The sequence below is a fragment of the Coturnix japonica genome, chromosome 8 (assembly GCF_001577835.2).
Source record: "Coturnix japonica isolate 7356 chromosome 8, Coturnix japonica 2.1, whole genome shotgun sequence".
NCBI classification, from domain to species: Eukaryota; Metazoa; Chordata; class Aves; order Galliformes; family Phasianidae; genus Coturnix; species Coturnix japonica.
This window is the reverse complement of record NC_029523.1, coordinates 18,873,535-18,891,714: the sequence shown is the minus strand read 5'-3', so window position 1 is coordinate 18,891,714 and position 18,180 is coordinate 18,873,535. Positions and strand designations below refer to the sequence as shown.

General features: G+C 40.9%; 1 protein-coding gene across 14 annotated transcripts in view; it reads right to left on the bottom strand.

Annotated features, from left to right (window-relative positions):
* MAST2 (microtubule associated serine/threonine kinase 2) overlaps positions 1-18,180 on the bottom strand; it is a 175,805-nt gene that overhangs the window by 110,111 nt on the left and 47,514 nt on the right. Inside the window, exons 1-2 of one of the 14 annotated variants that reach the window (XM_032446381.1) lie at positions 8,523-8,754; positions 7,824-7,907 (exon numbers count right to left, since the gene is read on the bottom strand). The exons of 12 other annotated variants lie outside the window; for them this stretch is intronic. In XM_032446381.1, the coding sequence (XP_032302272.1) occupies positions 7,824-7,862 (39 nt within the window). In that variant the 5' untranslated portion in view covers positions 7,863-7,907; positions 8,523-8,754. Of the gene's footprint in view, positions 1-7,823; positions 7,952-8,522; positions 8,755-18,180 lie in introns of those variants that run through there. One more of the 14 variants, XM_032446384.1, reaches the window with a different exon arrangement.

Sequence of the window (18,180 nt, the reverse complement as noted above, 5' to 3'; positions counted from 1 at the left end):
AGAGTCAGAGCCAGGATGTGGAAGCCACTGATTGTGGGACAAATGGAGCAGAAAGGACCTTCTGCGTGGACTACACTAACCTACCTCAATGACATCTGAGATCATTGCATTTTTTTGGCTGCCAATACAAGCAACATTTATTAGCCTATGCTGATATAAAACAAGTGATAAATGTCAAAGTCAATTAATATGTTCTTATTTTGATGAAAAGATTTGAAAAATAATTATACGAGGTTTAAGCTATGCCATACAAGAGGCAGTAATTATATTCATCCTCATTCCAAACATGATTTTATCATGCTAATATCCAAGAGTATTTTGGAAAGAGAAATCTCTGGCTACATACATAACCGCTGTGCAAAAAGAATCTGATTTTAAAAGAGCATGTGTGTTGGAACACAGACCAACAAAATCTTATATATTTATGTTACATACACTTCAATTTTGTGTATTTCTGGTAGCTTTTGTTTCATGTAGCAATGAAGTTACACTATTTACCCACTTGATAGTTAAGAAAAACAAGGTGAAATGTGACCACTCACAGCCAGCAAGGTCTTAGTAGGTCCACTAACGGCAACATCATCTCCCTGATTCCTGAAGGAGTATGTAAACCTTCAACAGTTTGTTCCTGCAAGTGAAAAGGCCTCTGAAGTATATTCACAGAACTGACAATTCAGAGCATATCCAGACAGCTGAACACCAACCAAGAGGAATACCTGAACTGCCTGAGTTAAGAGCACCACTGCTGCACTTGCCGTGCTCTGGTGGGCACAAAGTCTGCTCCTCTCACAGCTGCTGAAAGAAGCAATGCAGATGCCTACCACCCCTCCCTGCTGTGCCAAGCACACACACCAGGAACATCTAAGGAGATGCATCTCTCCAAATTAAACCCTATGTGAAGATGCAGTATCATATACTTTGGAGAATAACAACTAAATATCACCACTGAGACATTCTGCGTGGCCATTTTGGTGTCTATCAGTTGCTCTGTATTTTTTTAATAGCTTCTAAATATTTAAAAACAAAACAACCTCCAGAAGCCTATCTTGTCTTGCTCCCAGAAATGCCAAAATCTCACCAACTAACACAAGTCCCATAAATACCAACAGCTTGCATAGAGCAATTTGAAGTACAATAGGAACAACAACTAAATCACACAGGAAATACTGCCATGTATTTACAGCTGGCTGTAAATGCCTCCTGACATTTAAGATAGCGTTTCCTGGGTGTTATTAAAACATCACAGCTCATCATATACTTTTGGCATTTATTTGTCTAGTAGCCAGGATTTACAAGTATTCAAAATGTAACGATATTTCATCTTTATTCCTTGGAAACACAAAGGCTGCTACCTGCCCCCAATCAATCCTGATTGCTTTTCAAAATTAGATTTTCACTTGGCATGTTTTACTCGGGTTTCTTCCTACACCAACCGCTGCCCTTCAGCATGTTAAAGAAACTGAAGCGGCAACCATCAGCAGCAGAGCTGACAGGAAAATAACAAAAAGTGCTTTAACCAATTTCAACTTCCAGCCCGATGACATAAGCCTAGAAGCAAAATCCATGCTGCCTCGCTGCAGGACATAGCTTCTCATTAAAGAGGTAAGTGGGTCTGCGTAAGCAGTGAAGGCTATTAAAGATAAGCAGATGAAACAGCGCAGCAGCAGCACGTTATGTCGCTATGTTGAAGAACAGGTTTTTTGTTTTGTTCTGGTTTTAGTGGTTTGTGGTTTTCTTTTTTTAAGATTTAGGATTTCTGTCACTAAGCAAGAAGAAAAGGAAACAATACCGACCCATGTGAAGCACCCCAGCAGCTAATGGCTAGGAAAGAAAGCAAAAGCCACGCTCCACATGGCAAGCCCTGTGACTACCAGTAGCAGCAAAAACACCACTGCAATGAGAGTTCACTCACCAGGAGGATGCCTTTAAAGCCAAAGAAACGTTGGAAAAAGATTTTACCCTTTATCTTTGGGAAAAACCCCTTTGTCCAGCACCTACTTGTAGTCAGATGCACACACACACACAGCCATTCTTTCTTGCAGTCCTCTGCTAACAAAACCTTTCTTCCTGAAGCAGAAGAATTAATTATTGGCATTTTATCTTTTCACACAAGCAGAAAATAAAAAGTTTAGTTCAGCTACACAAGCATTCATGAAGTCCTTGCTGGCAAACTGAAAGCAGTTATTTAAGCATAACTATAGCAAATTATCAGACCAATTTAACAATACCCTGAAGACAGCAGCTAAATAGTATCTTTTCCGTCTGAGCAAACCATTTAACCTTTTATTCTTGCCCATATCTCAAGGACTTTTTATTCTGACAAGCTTTCACATTTTCCCCTCGGTACATTTCCTATGTCTTCAGAGCAGATGCCAGAAGCACGTGCTGCCCAAATGCGGCACCATCCTGCTCCACTGTGAAGAAACCACAGGCAGCAGGCCTGGAAAAGCCAGCCAGTGTGCCAGCTTGTGCCAGGCAGGTACCACTGACAGCAGCAATGCTTCTCACCAGCCATCAGTACTACAGTGAGATGGAGTTACGTATGGTATAACATATGGCACCATGACAGTAGACCCGCATGACAGAAGCTGCTTGTGATATATCTACAGCCAATGAATTCCAGCAGCCACGAATCTGCAGTCTGTGTTCCCCAGAACTCCTCCATGCCCAATTTTTACTCCCCATGGAGCAGACATTAGGGTTTATCCTTAGAATGAGAAACATCCCTCTGCTGGTTTCACACTAGGTTCTATTTTAGCCTAACGTGCTGTGTAGTGGAAAACACTGGCCAAGATAAACACATTCAAGTAATGTGATGTGTTTTGTGTTTCACATCTGCACTGAAGCCAGTAAAAAAGGCTCCAACAAAGTAATTTAAATAGTTGAACTGAACTTGAATTTCAGCACTATGTTGGAAAACACTGATGAAGAGAACATTGGTGATGAGAACGTCCAACCACATCTGAATACTGCTCAAGTAACACAAATGCTGCAAATAATGTCTGTGACAAGAACCTGAAATTTGACACACCACCCTCTCCATTATGTTCCTTATTTGCACTTACAAGAAGGATTTTTAGGATAGAAACTCTGATTTCGTACATACGAGAAGAGTAAAAGCAGCTGCTGTAAAGCAATCACCCTCCAGTTTCACTCTGAGATGATGTTTAAAATCCAAATTCATTTTCACAGCAACTCAAACGTCCCCAAATGTTTTTTCCCCATTATTTTTCTACACACGTGAGCAACAACAAGCCCAGACAGCCTCAAACATTTGTAGCTACCTACACAATGTAATTTACATCATGATACATCACAAAGAATAAGTCAAACCACACACACAGATCACTGCCCAATACAGTAGAAGCAGCTCCATGTGTGCGCTACCACTTGTCCCAAGGGAGCAACTGATGTCAGCAGTCCAAGTTCATTAGCCAAAAGGAAGTCTACAAATTAAAAGAATTTTCCATTGTCAGAAGCACTTTCTCGGTCCTCCATCAATGCTACTGCACAGCTATGTCAGTGTACACACTACGTTTGTGTACACACACACAAATACATTCCAAGAAAATCTGGTTTGCTCCTCCTGTATCTTCATTCCCACTATTTTGCTATTACTTACGGGCAGTCAGCACTCACTGTTTGAGACCAAACAGAACACACTGAAAACAGACTGAACAAATAAGGAAGGTGATATATACAGGTCACACAAATATAGTGATTTAGCCTATAGGAACAATTGCTGCTTCTTTAGGTTATTTGCTTACAGCACCGAGGGGCCACTTACATGGATCGCAGAATACAAAGTACACAGCAGTGATCTCAGGTGTCTTCAGGTAACAGAGGTAACAGGAAGCATGAGGAAAAAGTGCACACACATCTGTTAGAGAACAGAACGAGGTGGTGACAGCTAATGGCTCATTTTAACAGGGCAAAAAAGAACCGGATTTGAAAAGAATAAGCTGCCTGTGAGGGAAGAACACAAGGGAACCTGAAGTCATGCACTGCAGGTCCTTGAACAGGTAGCCACTAAAAATGAGAAAGGAACAGATCCACGGTATTTTGAAAACAGTTGGAAAGAACAAAGTGAGAGGAACTTCAGAAACACCGCTAAATAGGAATAACAGCACAGTCTGAAATCTCTGTTGATTTGAACAAAGAGTTGGGAGGCAGGAAAAGCACCTGCTCCTTTGGATTGCAGGCTTCTGTACAGCTCTCTCAGCAGTGACAGAGAAAAAGAAAACAAAATGTCTGTTTGCTTTTGTTAATCAGCAGGAATAACACACAAAGGAGGCGTTTCATCATATTTATGCTGAGGACTCAGTTGCAGGAAGCAAGTAGAAAGAGGCAGAAGATCAACCAATGATCACCAACAATAAGCAGAAGTCCACCAACTAAAATGTTCGATGGGCAGGAAGATGTGAAAACAAAAAAGAACAAAGCCCCTAAAACAGTGAAACCTTGGGGAAACCAGATCAGTATGAGTCTAAATTCACCCCACTTAAAAATAAAGAATCCCAGGTGATTGAGATAAGGCAGAAACACTGCTCACATAGTTCTGGTGAAAATAATTCATTTGTTCTATTCCACTAATCTGCAAAGTCAATTTATATACGAAATAGCATCAGCAGGCTGACCAACACATTCTTCTCTATCAACTAAACATAAAGGAAATGAGATTTTTCACAGCACAAGTGGGTAAGTACCAGAACAGGTGCCAAGAAAAGCTGCAAATTCTCCATCCCTCGAAATACTCCAAACCAGTCTGAACAAGACCTTGAGTAACCGGATCTCACTTTGGAATTAGCAGGGCTTTGAGCGCAGGGGTTGGATTAAAGGGCCCAATTTAGTCTGGGATGTTTATTTCAAAAGCCACCAACATCCAGATTGAAACGGGGAAGTAATTTGTTTTCATCAGTGGCTTTCTAACAGCAAACCAGCAGCACCCAGGCTCCCAAAGAAGTAATTAAAACACATTGCCCAGGCAGTGCCAACATAAACCAGCGGTTTTGTAGTTTTTCCTAGGGAATGTTTTCAATAGTCACTTTTCTGAGCCACATTTTCTCCTAAAAGCACACCAACAGTCCAAGATGCATAGAAAAGAAATCCAGCATTAACTTACTCTTGGACTTGCACGTCTGCCCTACTACTTGCCATCCTATGAGTGCATTGTCTCAACCACCCCCCCGAGCATTCTTGGTGGAGCTGTGAATTACGCCTACACAAACACATGTCATTTACACATACCTACCCAAGCACGTACAGACAACAGCCCATATAGACAGTAAATACCGAAGGCTACTCAAATTGTCAAATACCACCACGCTGCACGTGTTAAACCAGCCCCAGTTTGTCTTTTGCTGTCACTGGCCCAGTTTGGGCCCCTCCAGCCGCATGGTGCTGATCAGCACTTGCCTGGAGCACCCTGATGAGTTTCACAGCCCATGTCCCCAGCTGTCACGCTGCACAAAGAGGAGAGATACACTGCCCGGTTCCAGGGTGCCTCACCTGGCATTCATCACCTGAATTGCTTTAAGATGAGCCAGCACAAGGATTTCTTATTCTCCTTTTTTTTTTCCTGTTGCAATACACTTATTCCTCATTGTTACTATGAAGATGATTGTGTTTGCCAATGGGGTGTTAAGTGTGCCAATCCTACCTAGCATAAGAGCACACTGAATTAACTTTTATACTCCCTTCCTTCACAGTACCACAGTTTGACCTCAACCACATGCTTGAAGGGCTGACAGCAGGAAAAACTAAACATTGCTAGAAGCACTTTTAGCATGAAACATTCCACAGAAGTCGTGGGGTTCTCAATTCTAATGGCTGTATTCCCTTCCCATTACCTGCCATGTTCATTTCCAGCTCAACAGCAACGTAACATCTTTCAGAGCAACAAAGAAAACAATTTGGGTTATTGGGATCTTAGGAAAGCTGAAGGACTTTCTCTGTCCTCTCAAAGGTGCAAAGAAACAGAGGAGAATCATATTAACTCAAATTCTTCATTAAACTTGCAAAATCCATGGGTCAGTTCTAGGCTTATTGCTGATTAAAGAACTAACCACAGGGACAGCCCCAGCCGAGCAGTTCACTCCATGAGTGTAACAAGCTGCCCTGGCTTTCCTGAAAACACTTCACATATTTACTCAGCTTCAGTGTGTTCCTCACCACGTTTCAAAATTCTAAAGATTTCTTGAGTGAAATCCTTACCAGTGCAATTCACGTTATTCTCCAGTTAGATCTCCATCGACATTGTCAAAATAGACTTTCATTACATAAAAATCCCATCCCAAATTTGCGATATCATATAGTAAAGAACAAAAGTGAAGGAAAAACATATTAGAATAAACTTTAATTTCCAGAGTTAAACCAACTTCTTAAATAGCATTACTATTATTATTATTATTATTGTTATTATTATTATTATTATTATTATTATTAGGGAATTCATGAAATATTTTGCTATAATTTTTCCTACTAAAAATAAAAAACCACACCCCCACAGGCCACACAGATGCAGCATCTCAGACACTGGAGGTTCACATTCTAAGCTCTGAACAATCAGCACATAGAGAATGATTAAGATTTTCTCTGGTCAGAAACAGTTTTCTTAGCAAAGTTCCAAGTAGTGAACACATCATCACCAAAACAATAGTCCTGATCCTATATACTTCAGCTAAAGGAAAATGGAATACAAGATGCTTTATGCTGAGCAGATGAACCAGCACATCACAGTAGCACTTTGATCAATGCAGCACATTATGTGGAACTAAATTTCAGAACTATTAATAAGCTGACACAGAGGAAAATCAAAACATACAGTTACTAAAATGGTGAGACAATGCACATTCAGGTAATGCAACAGTAACACCCTGAATACGTTAAAACGTCCCTAAACTATGAATGGTAGCATTTCAAAATGGTAAATTTACTTTCATCAAAGGAAGTGAAATTAACTGTGCCTGTCAGCTGTTTTGTCTATTGTTTAATGGGCAAGCTTCATGGCCTATAAACAATTATTTATGCCAGCATGGATCTAATAGGCTATATCACATTACAATGCAAAAAAAAAAAGGAATATGGTGCTTTCAAGCAAAAATTGATTCCATTTCCAGTTCACACCAGATTTGGGAGCTCTCTCACTTCCAGCTGTTTTACTCAGGAAGAATCGGCTGTGCCGTCACAGCCCACTGACACTGACACCCATTACCAGATTTGTCACAGCGCTGCAATTTCATGAAACTTCAGCAGGATGTTAAACAAAGCTTAAAACAAAATGTGGGAGAATCTGTGTCAGCATAATGACAGCTGTTGAAAAAAATACAGATATTACTTGTATTGAAGAATTGCTTTTCTGTAGCATTGTATCTGGTTTTGGACTGCTATGCATCTTAAGTAATAAACAAGCGTAGCTCTAACACAGATTAAAAATACTTTCTCTTTGCTTTCTCGTTTAATTTCTAAGCAATGCTCGGCTAAAATGGCTACTCTGAGGTAAGGCAGAAAAGTCACTTTGCAGGGTTTAGAAATGTCTCTAAACAGCAAGTTTCAAATACGAGGTAAGCCTTACAGTTCACATTGCTTCTTTCCAGAAGAATGTACAGGACTTAAATTTAAAGCAAGTTCACAAAACGTATTTTATTACTTTATGCTAAAATCTTACTTCTAATGATGAGTCTCTGTGTCCCAGGAGAAAACAAGGAAGCTTAAGTCCTTGCCCTGCTCAATACTGATTTAACTTGATTTACTCTGAAAGACCGTCATCATCTCTTAGAATGCTGACAGTGCAGCAGGACAAAACAGAGAGACGTTGCACTTACCTGCAGCCCTCTCCTCCGCAGGATACTTGAGTCATCCATATCCCGGCGCTGCCTCCCTTCCTGCTGGCCAGCTTTGCTCCCTAACTGTTAAACAAGTCCATTATTTTCAAACTTTTTCTCCCCTCTCCGCCCCTCCTCCATCCTCTCTAAAAATAGGACGTGGTCTTTCGCTCGCCTGTCATGAAGAACCGCAGCCGGGGTCTCTGACTATGTGGATGTCATTTTGCTGCCCCTTCTGTGACAGATTTAGCAGGTCACATTGGAAAAAAAATCTGTTTGACTTCCCTAAGTCTATCAAGGTTGGATGTCTCTTTCCCCTCATATATATAACCATACAGAAATGTATAATAATGCACAGCTCCACATAAGGCCAAAGAGTGGAATTTAATTCAGATCCTCACACGCTTATTTTTGCTTTCTTTCCATGTACTTCAGCTACATAAGGGATCAGCAAACTACAACAGCTGCCTTCAGTTACCGATCATAATAAGCTCACAAAATCCAGGTCACATTTCCTTCCAAAAAAAAAGAAAACCACACGCTCACACCACTATAAGACTGATACTGTGGACAGAGAAGGAACGGAGCTGCTTAAAATTAGAAAAATTCACAGTGAAACAATATACAATTTAATTTTCCTAATTCTGAATTCCTCTGCTCCTTTGTACGACAAAGCCAATGTCAGAGATACCATCGCACCCTCTTTTGTTTCTGCTATCTCTGAGGTATTGCTGCTCCCCTTCTCACACACAGCAGGCACGGCGCATTCTGGAGCTCCTTGCTGAGATCTTGCCTCTCTCAGGTGCTGAGGGGTCACGAACACATGTTGCAAGTTCTGAACGTGTAAGAATTCATTCATCTATTCATCGCTGACAGAGCTGTCTCAAGAAGCCCTTCCCTCTTCGTCATCCATGGCGGAAAAGGGGAAAAAAAAAAAAAAAAGGAAAGGAAAAGCAGCACCCAGCTGAGAATTCTGCAGCCTGTCCTGCAGTTTCTGTTTGCCTGTACCTTCACACAGACTACTCCAGCAAGGTCAACAGAGGCTTTTTCCCTTTGCTGTACATTATCCACAGTCGCGTTTTAAAATAGGAGCTGTGTTGAAAAAGAAACGACACTAAGAGCTCCAGCTCCACCAAACAGCCCTGCAATAAACAAAAACCTAGATACGTTCATCCCAATCGCTGAGCAGCTCATGGAATCTTGGTGCTACGCCTGTCCTTCCTCTGGCAGAGAGGAAAAAAAGGAAATGCTGCAAATATCGCCGCAATGACCTACAATTTCTTAGCGGAAAGCTAAAGCAACAGATTTCATCGCCAGATAAAAGCTTCAGAAGAACCTATTTATAGCTTCTGAATATAAACACTGTATTTAAAAGCAGCCCAACTTCTGCCTCTGCAGGATTTCAGCAGCACACACACACCAGAAATCAAACTTCACCAAGAGCTGCGTTTATGGGGGGCTTTCAGCAAATGCACCCACAATGTGCCCGGAGCAGCCGAGTATGGCTGGATGAAACGCTGCTGTTCCCACAGTTATGACAGCTGCAAACCAAAAACATCTCCATAAAAGCACACAGGTTGCTGGCGCTTAACGGAGTAGATATTTACATGGAAATCTTTAGCTGATCTTCACGCTAAGTGATCGAGTCACATGAGCTAAACACATCATTGTAAAGTCAGCTGAAAGCAGATACAACTCAATCCCATTCACCAGGCTTTCTCTGATCCTCTGCAGAGCCAGTGTGGTCTTTTATTGTGAGCAGCTAATAAATCCTCATCTCGCCGATACCTCCTTCCATCTGCCGTTTGAAACAGGCGAATGCTGAATGAGGTCTGCGGAGCCTTTGTGAGCTCCCCAGCAGGGCAGGCAGCCACGCAGGGCTGAGCGGGAGCTCATTTGCATGGAGTATACTGTATGGGATAAAAAGCTGCGCCGCAAACAACTCGGTGAGCCACTTGCTTTTAAAGGCACAGGAGCTGCTTCTGCAAATCCAAGTGGGAAGCGTGGGGCCAGACACAGAGCTCTGCGTGCGAACCTGAGAACGTGGCATCAGGAAGAACAGCAGCGGAAAAATGCATCTAAGCCCTGATGAGAAGCAGGCTGAAAGCTCAGCTGATCGCTTTTCTCGACTGCCATAGTATTTTTGAGGCTTCACTGTTACTTCCTGCATTTTGCCATCAAATAAGCTTCTTCAGAAAACAAATCCTTGAACTACGACTGCACTCAGCAGAAATCAGCATCCCAGAGAGCCCGTTTTCACCAAAAACCCCACAGAAATATTCAGGCACATGCAGTCACAGACATTTACACTCATTTTGCTGTTTACGTTTTGTCTGTAATAAGTTTTATGAGTATTTATGGTAGGCCATTAGATTAGCTGGATCATTGATTTTCCTTCTTGACTGAGGCCACCTGCACTAAATAAAATATATTGGGAGGGGAATCAAGCAATCTGAACAATTACACAATACCTTTCACATGATATTTTCTTCTTAAACCAACCATTAAATCAAACAATGTAAGCCTGATAACACAATACATTTACAGTTCCATTATAGAGACATAACTGTATCTAACATAAATAGGTTGTACTCACTTCTACAATGAAATTGGAAACATTCTGATTAGCACATAAATATCTAATCCTTCCTGGATTATTTACCTTAATACTCAGGCATTGCCAAGGCTCAGAATCTCTTCACAAGTGACTGATAATTGATTGAGGCTGGCACGAGTCTCAAAATACCATGAGAATCATCTGTTCTCTTCCAAGTTTCAGGTTTTCTTCGGGAGAATGCTTTTCAAGTTGGCTGCCTGCCACACTTACCAGCTCCTGCGGCAGGGATCCCAGTCAGAGCTGCTGTGAAGAAGCAGACATGGTTTCTCCCCCAGCTTCCTTCTCCCCTTCCCTTGCTCAGAGCTGATTGAATTCTGATTGAAATGGCGGATCAAAAACCTCCACAAAAAGATCCCAAATATGGTGACTACCTTTTGCTTCCCTCCTTTTTAACTATTAACAGTCATTCAATATCCCCTTTTTCTTCCTTCCATAAAAGGAAGAAAACCCACAAAAGTAATCGTGAAAGTGGGTGGGAGAGGACATTAGGTGCCATCCTTTACCATTCATTTGAACACATGAAGAGACCTGCAGATGAGTTTCCAATCAAAGATGAAAGCGCATCTGTAGAAATGATTTCATGAAGATAAGCATCACTGCAGGATATTAAGGAAACCAAAGTACATAAAGTAGAACTTTATCAATTATTTGAGAAGTCATACAACAAACTTCGCCAAGTTTGTAGATGCAGGCAGAACTTATGAAGGGTCAAATATAATATTTGCTTATTAGAAGAGGGGACTCACGCAATCTTCCCGTCCTTTAAGAATTCAATGTCTACTTAGCACTTAACCTCACTCGAGGGGAAAGAAAAGAATTCATCTCCCTCTTTTGCCCACCTTTCTAAAGTTATTGGTGAACAATCTTTGACAAGCTCCTAACTCAATGCTTCCTTCCTCTATCACACTAACTGAAACACGGGGAAGATTTTGCTTTTCAAGCAGCAAGAAGAGAAGATGAAGAGTAAAAGCAGAGTACCAGGATGGTTTGGACATCATTAACCAATTCCAGAGCAGATCCTCCTTGTTTCCCAATACAATCTTAAGTAGGGCACAAATGAAAAAAGACAACAAGTCCATGTAGGACAATTTACATTCTTTGAAAAACTGCATACAACAGATGTACTTGTATTTCCCTGTTGTGCTCCAGGAAGGAAAGGCAGAGCTGTGCCAAGGGCTTCATTCTCAACACTTTTCCAACTAATTAAGAAAAAAAAGTGCCAAAAAAAGAAAACCAACATACACACAACTATTTTCTACCACAGTCTGAAATGGATATCACGTGACTTTCCGTATAAGAAGAAAATAAGTTTTTTTTTCCAGTGACCTTCTGTATAGAGCCCCAAATAAATAGCATTTGGCTGCAGCATTCTCTGAAAAAGCTATTCATTCTTGACTGGAAAACATAAAAAAAATGGAAAGAGCCTTGACCTTCCAGTAAATGTGCCCCTGGAATGGTTAGCTTGATGAGTAGGGAAGGACAGCTTATCAAGTTTCCAATACCAGGTGGATTAAATGAAGCTATCAGCCATTTCCAAACAAACAGAAGGAGGTAATGCTTTGCACAATAGACACATTGTAGTATTTCTTGCCATAAAAAGCAAACAAAATAAAAAAGTTCAGGAGAGTGGCTAAAAGCCTTTGGACAAAGTCACTGAAGAATCAGACAAGAACTCTCAGAACAGAAAAATATGCTGAAGATGACAGAAAGCCACAAATAGCTGCAGGTATTCTGGGAAAGGATTCTGCCTTAGCAGCCGATGGCAGGTGTCTGTCATAGACAAGTTAACGGGCTAACCCAGTATAGGTGTCCTAGGCCAGAGAAGCTGTGGGTGCCCCATCTCCAGAGCAAGAATATTAAATGCTGTTTTGGCAATCAGATCATTACACTGTGCACCAAGATTTTAGTTTAAGTGAATTCAACAGCTGCACACCTTAAACTCATAACTCCCAAGGTCTAAGTCCATTGGCAATTGACAGCTTACTAAGGTGGCTCATTAAACCACTTGGGATTTTTAAATTTTGCTACAGAAGCACCAGAAATCCTCCCAACACAACCTGGACCTCATAATGTAGAGCGTGGAATGGAGGAAGTCAACAGCACACATCGAGATGATCCAATGAAGATCCATTCATGGATCATCTGCCGCACAAGAGCACCTCCATTCAAAATTAGATCACACTAAGCACAGCTCTTTGGTTACCCATACAGTGCTTTTTATTGTATACTTCTATCATCAAGAAACTTTTGAAAGAACAATTCCCTAAACTGGCATTTTGAGATTAAAAAATTTACATTTTTCATGATTTACAACTCATTTTATTTAGTAAAAACTAAAAACAACTGAACATGAAGTAGTGGCAATCCTTAAAGATATAACATTTCCTTGCATAACACACCGCCTGCTGTGAAGAAAGAACACGTTCCAGAAGATTATCAGCTGACAATTCCAATAGAATCTCTCTTAAATCTTTGGCAACGTTTGTCTGTGCAACCAAAATGAGCCAAATGTTTGACTGTCAATCTGCAACTAAGGTATTTGGGGGTTTTTATTTATTTCTTTTGATCAAGTTGTGCTTATCTGGAGATTTATGAAAGGATCCCTTTGAGACAACGTGACAGACCAAAACAAGGTTGATGAGGTAACTTTAAAAAAGAAAAAAAAAAAAAAGAAAAAAAAGAAACTTGGCAGTCAACCAAAGGAAACTCGCCTGACAGCTTGTCTGAATTGCTCCTGGATTTCCTGCCTATTTACAAGAGGCAATTTGAGAAACTAAGACCTCTGGAGCAAAGCCCTGCATTAACAATGAATCGTAATAGGAAATCATTCTGAACCACAATAAACTCCGTTATGAGGCTTGGTTGTAGGAAGAAGAAGTGAAGAAAAAAACTGCCTAAAATCCCCAAGGTTGACACCATAATTATGCTTTTGCAGTGAATTTTCTCATTTCAGATTCTTAGGTTTAGATTCCTGTGCAAAACTGCCCCATCCCCCACTCGATCCACCGGGAAGGAGGCACCCACTCGTCTGCCATACAAATGTAAAATACAAAGGGTGCAGGAAATGGTTCACTCAGCTACAGGCCAACTGTTCTCATCCTGGACCATAGACGGTATAGGCAGAAGAGACACCAGCTTCAGCAGAAGTAAGATCCTTGGCTAAAGCCCCCTGGAAAGCAAACCTCTTTGGAAAGGAATCTGCAACTAAACTTTAATATTTACATAAGATGTCATATTCACTATGTAAACATTCTCACTCTGGAGTTAAACTGGCATTAGAACAGAATGGAAACTAGCTGCTCTGATGTTACGTTTCAAACACGGTTCCTATTTTAAAAGGAAACACTTCACGATTGGTGGAGAAGTTATTGCTGCAAATTGAAGCCCTAGGACATGGAATTCCTGTTTAGTAAGTGTCCCAGAGGCACAGCCAAAATCAGGGTTCTGTTAATAGATTCTATCACAGCCCTCACACTTTACAGATATGGACATTAAAGGTATTCATCACTGATGTTAATCAGAGTATGAAAGAGCCAATGGTCAAGGACTCAACACTAACTCTTGTCCCATTTTCCCAGTAAAAGCTATTCACATTTACCAAAAAGTTTATAGAAACAGCAAAACCACCATGCCCAGCACCAAGCACTTCATGAAAACAAATGTGCTTGGTTACGTATTTACAGTCCACGCTGTTTAGGTTGTTCAGATGTGACTGTATCACTCACACAACACCCAGTTCCAAAGCTGAAACCAAAGCTCACCAGTACAAAGTTAAAATACAGTGTTCATTTATAGTTTGAATTGTCACCTGGGCTTTTATCTCAAGAACTGAAAGGAAATATCAACATATTAATTGAAACAAGTGGTATCTTTGACATGTTTCCTTCTAAGAGCTGAAGAGCTTTCTTGAATTTTTCCAGCACTAGAACCTAAGGATTCCATTTTCAAGCTACAAATGCAAACAAATGTTGCACATTTACATCAATATGGATGTTCTCAGCAGTATATTTCCACCACATAACACCGTATTTGTTTTATGATCTCAAAAAAGAAAATGGAAGTATGGCAACAGTTGCACAAAAGCACTGAAAAAACCTTTAAAGCTGTTTTTCTCTTCACAATTCAAGAGGCCAGAAAAATGAATCAAATTAGAAGCCAAGCTCCATGATGGAACATTCTTAAAGATGAAGGAGAATGAGCTCGTGGATGTGGCAAGGCAAAGCTCAATACTCAAAGCTATCATAATTTAAAATTAGACATAATTATCCTTAACAAAACCAGGCACTGTGGAAAGGGGCTTTGGAACAGCTGCTCCTCTTCAATTTAAATGCTCATTTGTTTTACATTGACCTAGAAATCAGTATCCTCCCAACCAAAAGCCAATTAGATAATAGTCTCTCTTTCAAGCTTGTAGAATACTTTTTTTTTCTTAATGTCTTAAGTACTAAAAAGCCAAGAAACCAAGTGCAGATGATGCCAAAAGTTTGCTTTGCTTCAATACATACAACCAAATCTGAGGGTTCCTCTTCTCCGTGCTTTCTGACAGGTCATATTCACAGCCCAGGGAAACCCCTCATCACTTCCCTGCTGTAACCTTTCATTGTGGGGCAACCACAGAATGCTGCAAAGAATGACACAAGGGAAGATCTTCCATTTGCTGCATCAGGTTCCCGGCATTCCCTCTACCAAACTGAGGGCAAGGCAGCATTACAAGAAGTGTTTACAGAGCTGTCCTTCCAACATTGCCCGAAGTTAGGTCACTAACATCCATGCTTTTAGAGACAGAAGAGAGTAAAATTATTTCAAGTACTTCAGTATAAACAAGCTGCTTCTCAAGCAGCAGAATGAAGAACACCTGGTTTCCTGCAGACTCCATTTTGCTCTTTTATCTTGCTTCCTTTCCAATGCAAGGTCAGCTCTCTCACTTCACCTGCACCCACTGGGGACAGCACAGCCCCAGTTGACCAGAGGGCTGTGCGCTCTGCGGCATTTGTGTCAGCCACTGCTGTCAAACCACAACACACAAAACCACGAAACTCAAAGAGAATGCACAGAGGTGGCTCCTACACTGTTCCAATTCTTATGAAATTGCAATCGCAATTATTTTTGACATTTCTTGCTCTCTTTAAGCCTGGATAAAAACACCCAGTGGCTTGGAAGTTACCAGGAATGAAAGACCAATTGTGTAAACTTTGGTTTCCAGTGCTCAGTGTTTCTTGCAGTCATGACCATGCACACCATTGGCTTCAGGGAAATTTGTAAGCAATGCCAAAAGTGCACATTCACCCACAGATCTGTTCCAGCTCTAAAGAGACAAAATGATGCTGAGAGACAGTTTGATTACAATCAAATACAAAGCCATAACACTGCTCGGTCTTCTGAGTCTTGGCATCATCCCTAGAGGAAATTCTTTCTGTGAAAACGGAGTCTTTTCTATACACATCAACAAAAGCAGCTTCTCAGAAAGCTGGTAACATACTGAGTCTGACAGGATCCACAACAAAAATATGATGGCAAAAAAAAATACATTAAAAAACAGAATTCAATTCTACCAACACATTAGGTCTTCATAGAAGAAAAAAACAGACAATCACCACCAGTCCACATTGATGGGCTGAAAAATCAGCTGCGAAGGCAAAAGGTTTAATATTGAAAGGCATCTTCTGGAACTGCCAACATCATCAAGTAAAGAAAGCCTATATTGGCAGAATGATCTCATATCAGAATGCAAATCTTTACAGTCACAGATGGAATTTGAGGGAAGGAGACACTGTCCAAAAGAGGCAGTAAAGCTGAAGAAGCCTCATTCTCTTAAGGTTTCCATCTGAAGTCAATGAAGCAGAACACAACTGAACAGAAATGTAAGCTGAGATGGAATGATGCAACAATAGCAGCATGGTTCTAAATAAACCACAAAGCTATCTGGCATCAGCATCAGCCTGTTGTAGAAGTCCGCCCTGTTCTGTGCCACCCAGAGGAGCCTCGCTCCTGAATTCCCCACACCAGCAGCCCACTTTCCTTCTCAGCACTGCCTTTAATGCTCCTACTGCAACAAGAAGCAGAAGGGAAATGGCTAAGAAAAAAGCCCATTTCTGTCTGGCCAAGCAGGAGTTAAGGAGCAAGCAGATTATCCAGGAGGTTTCAGCAAAGCCCATACAATGTCAATCCCAGGCAAAATAATTATTTTAATCCTCTATCAACATTTCCAATTGAAGTACAAAAGTAGAAATAACATCAGTTGTTGAGATAGATATGGAAAATAATGTTCCAAACAAATCACTGCAGTCTCTGAGGAGAGTTCTTAGGTGCTTTGGGATTGTGTCTGTGTGTTAAAATATTGCTTCTGCTGATACAAACTCCATTTCTAAAAAAGTCCCTCTGTGAAACAGCAAAAGTGTCCGGATTCAGAACCAGTCATTCCATTGAATTTTAAAAAGTAGCTGTCAGAGAATGAATCACAACTGAATAGAACCATTTTGTGTCAAAAGAACAGTCATGCATATAAGATTATTCAGCATTTTTAACTGATGACCTAGAAATAAATATAAAACCACTGATGACAAACTTACTGTATGAGCAGAATATAAACTGTGAGATCAGCACTGCCAGGGTTATCTGAATGACTTGGTAAGGCTGCTCTATTCACATATTGTTTACTTACCACCAAACGGGTGGTTACACTGCTAAGAACCGGGATTCAGGCAACTACAGCACAAAGAGAACACCCACACATCTGATTCCACAGATCTCTTCTGGATCTCCTTTTCTTCTTCTTTTGTTTTTTAAGATCAGAGTCGCCTTTGCCAGTTTTCAGTTCGCAGCTACTGAAATTACTTTTAACAGTAGGTTACACAGCACAATTAGTAGTTCACATTTCACTCCTGAATTGTGAGGCTGCGTCAGCCTCCTTTAACCTGTTTGTAACCGCTCCACTTTCCCTTTAACCATTCTTAATTCTCATTTGCAGGTGGGAAGGGGGAACACAGCATTTCCCAGTGCCTCTAACAGGAGATCCTTAACTAGGTTCCCTGGAGGCTATAGAGATGAAGTTCCTTGCTCCCCAACAACATGCTTTTTCTTCCTAAATCAGGTTGCTTACTTGAAGCTGGATGAAGCATCAGTGTGAGGGGTTTTGGTTTTTGTTTATAAGCTCTTCCTGCATGTATTTTAGCTGCTACTAAAGGTTGGCTTTTTGACTTACAATTTGAACTAGAACCGAGACCGCTAAGACTAAAAGCAACGTCACCAGTGTCCCGAGTCTACATACAAGTAACTGAAAACTCCCACTAATTTCATTGTACAGAGTCTGAGCTTCCTCAGCACGCTGCAGTCAGCACCACTTACCCTGGTCCCCTAGTGGGTAATGCAGACCCCAGGTTACTGCTACTTAATTAGATCCAGATGAGGTCAGAGGGTTCCCTAAACAAGCAGCAGCACTCAGCCACAATCCCAACATGCTCAGTGTTTCTCATATTATTTTTATCTTTCCAAAGACTTCCCACTACTTTGGACTGAGGGATTCAGCAGAAAATAGCAGCTTCTAACAAAAAGGGTGAGCTCAATTATGCAGCTTGGATGAGATGGAGTTTAATAGACTTCATCCATTTTTGTTAGCACAAAATGGAGTTTAACCAACCTTTCACTACATGCTCCCGAATGTGAAATTGCAATCACCTACTTTTAAACCTCATGAACTTCTAGGGAACTTTCCTGATGTGCAAAGAAAAACGAAGCTAAAAA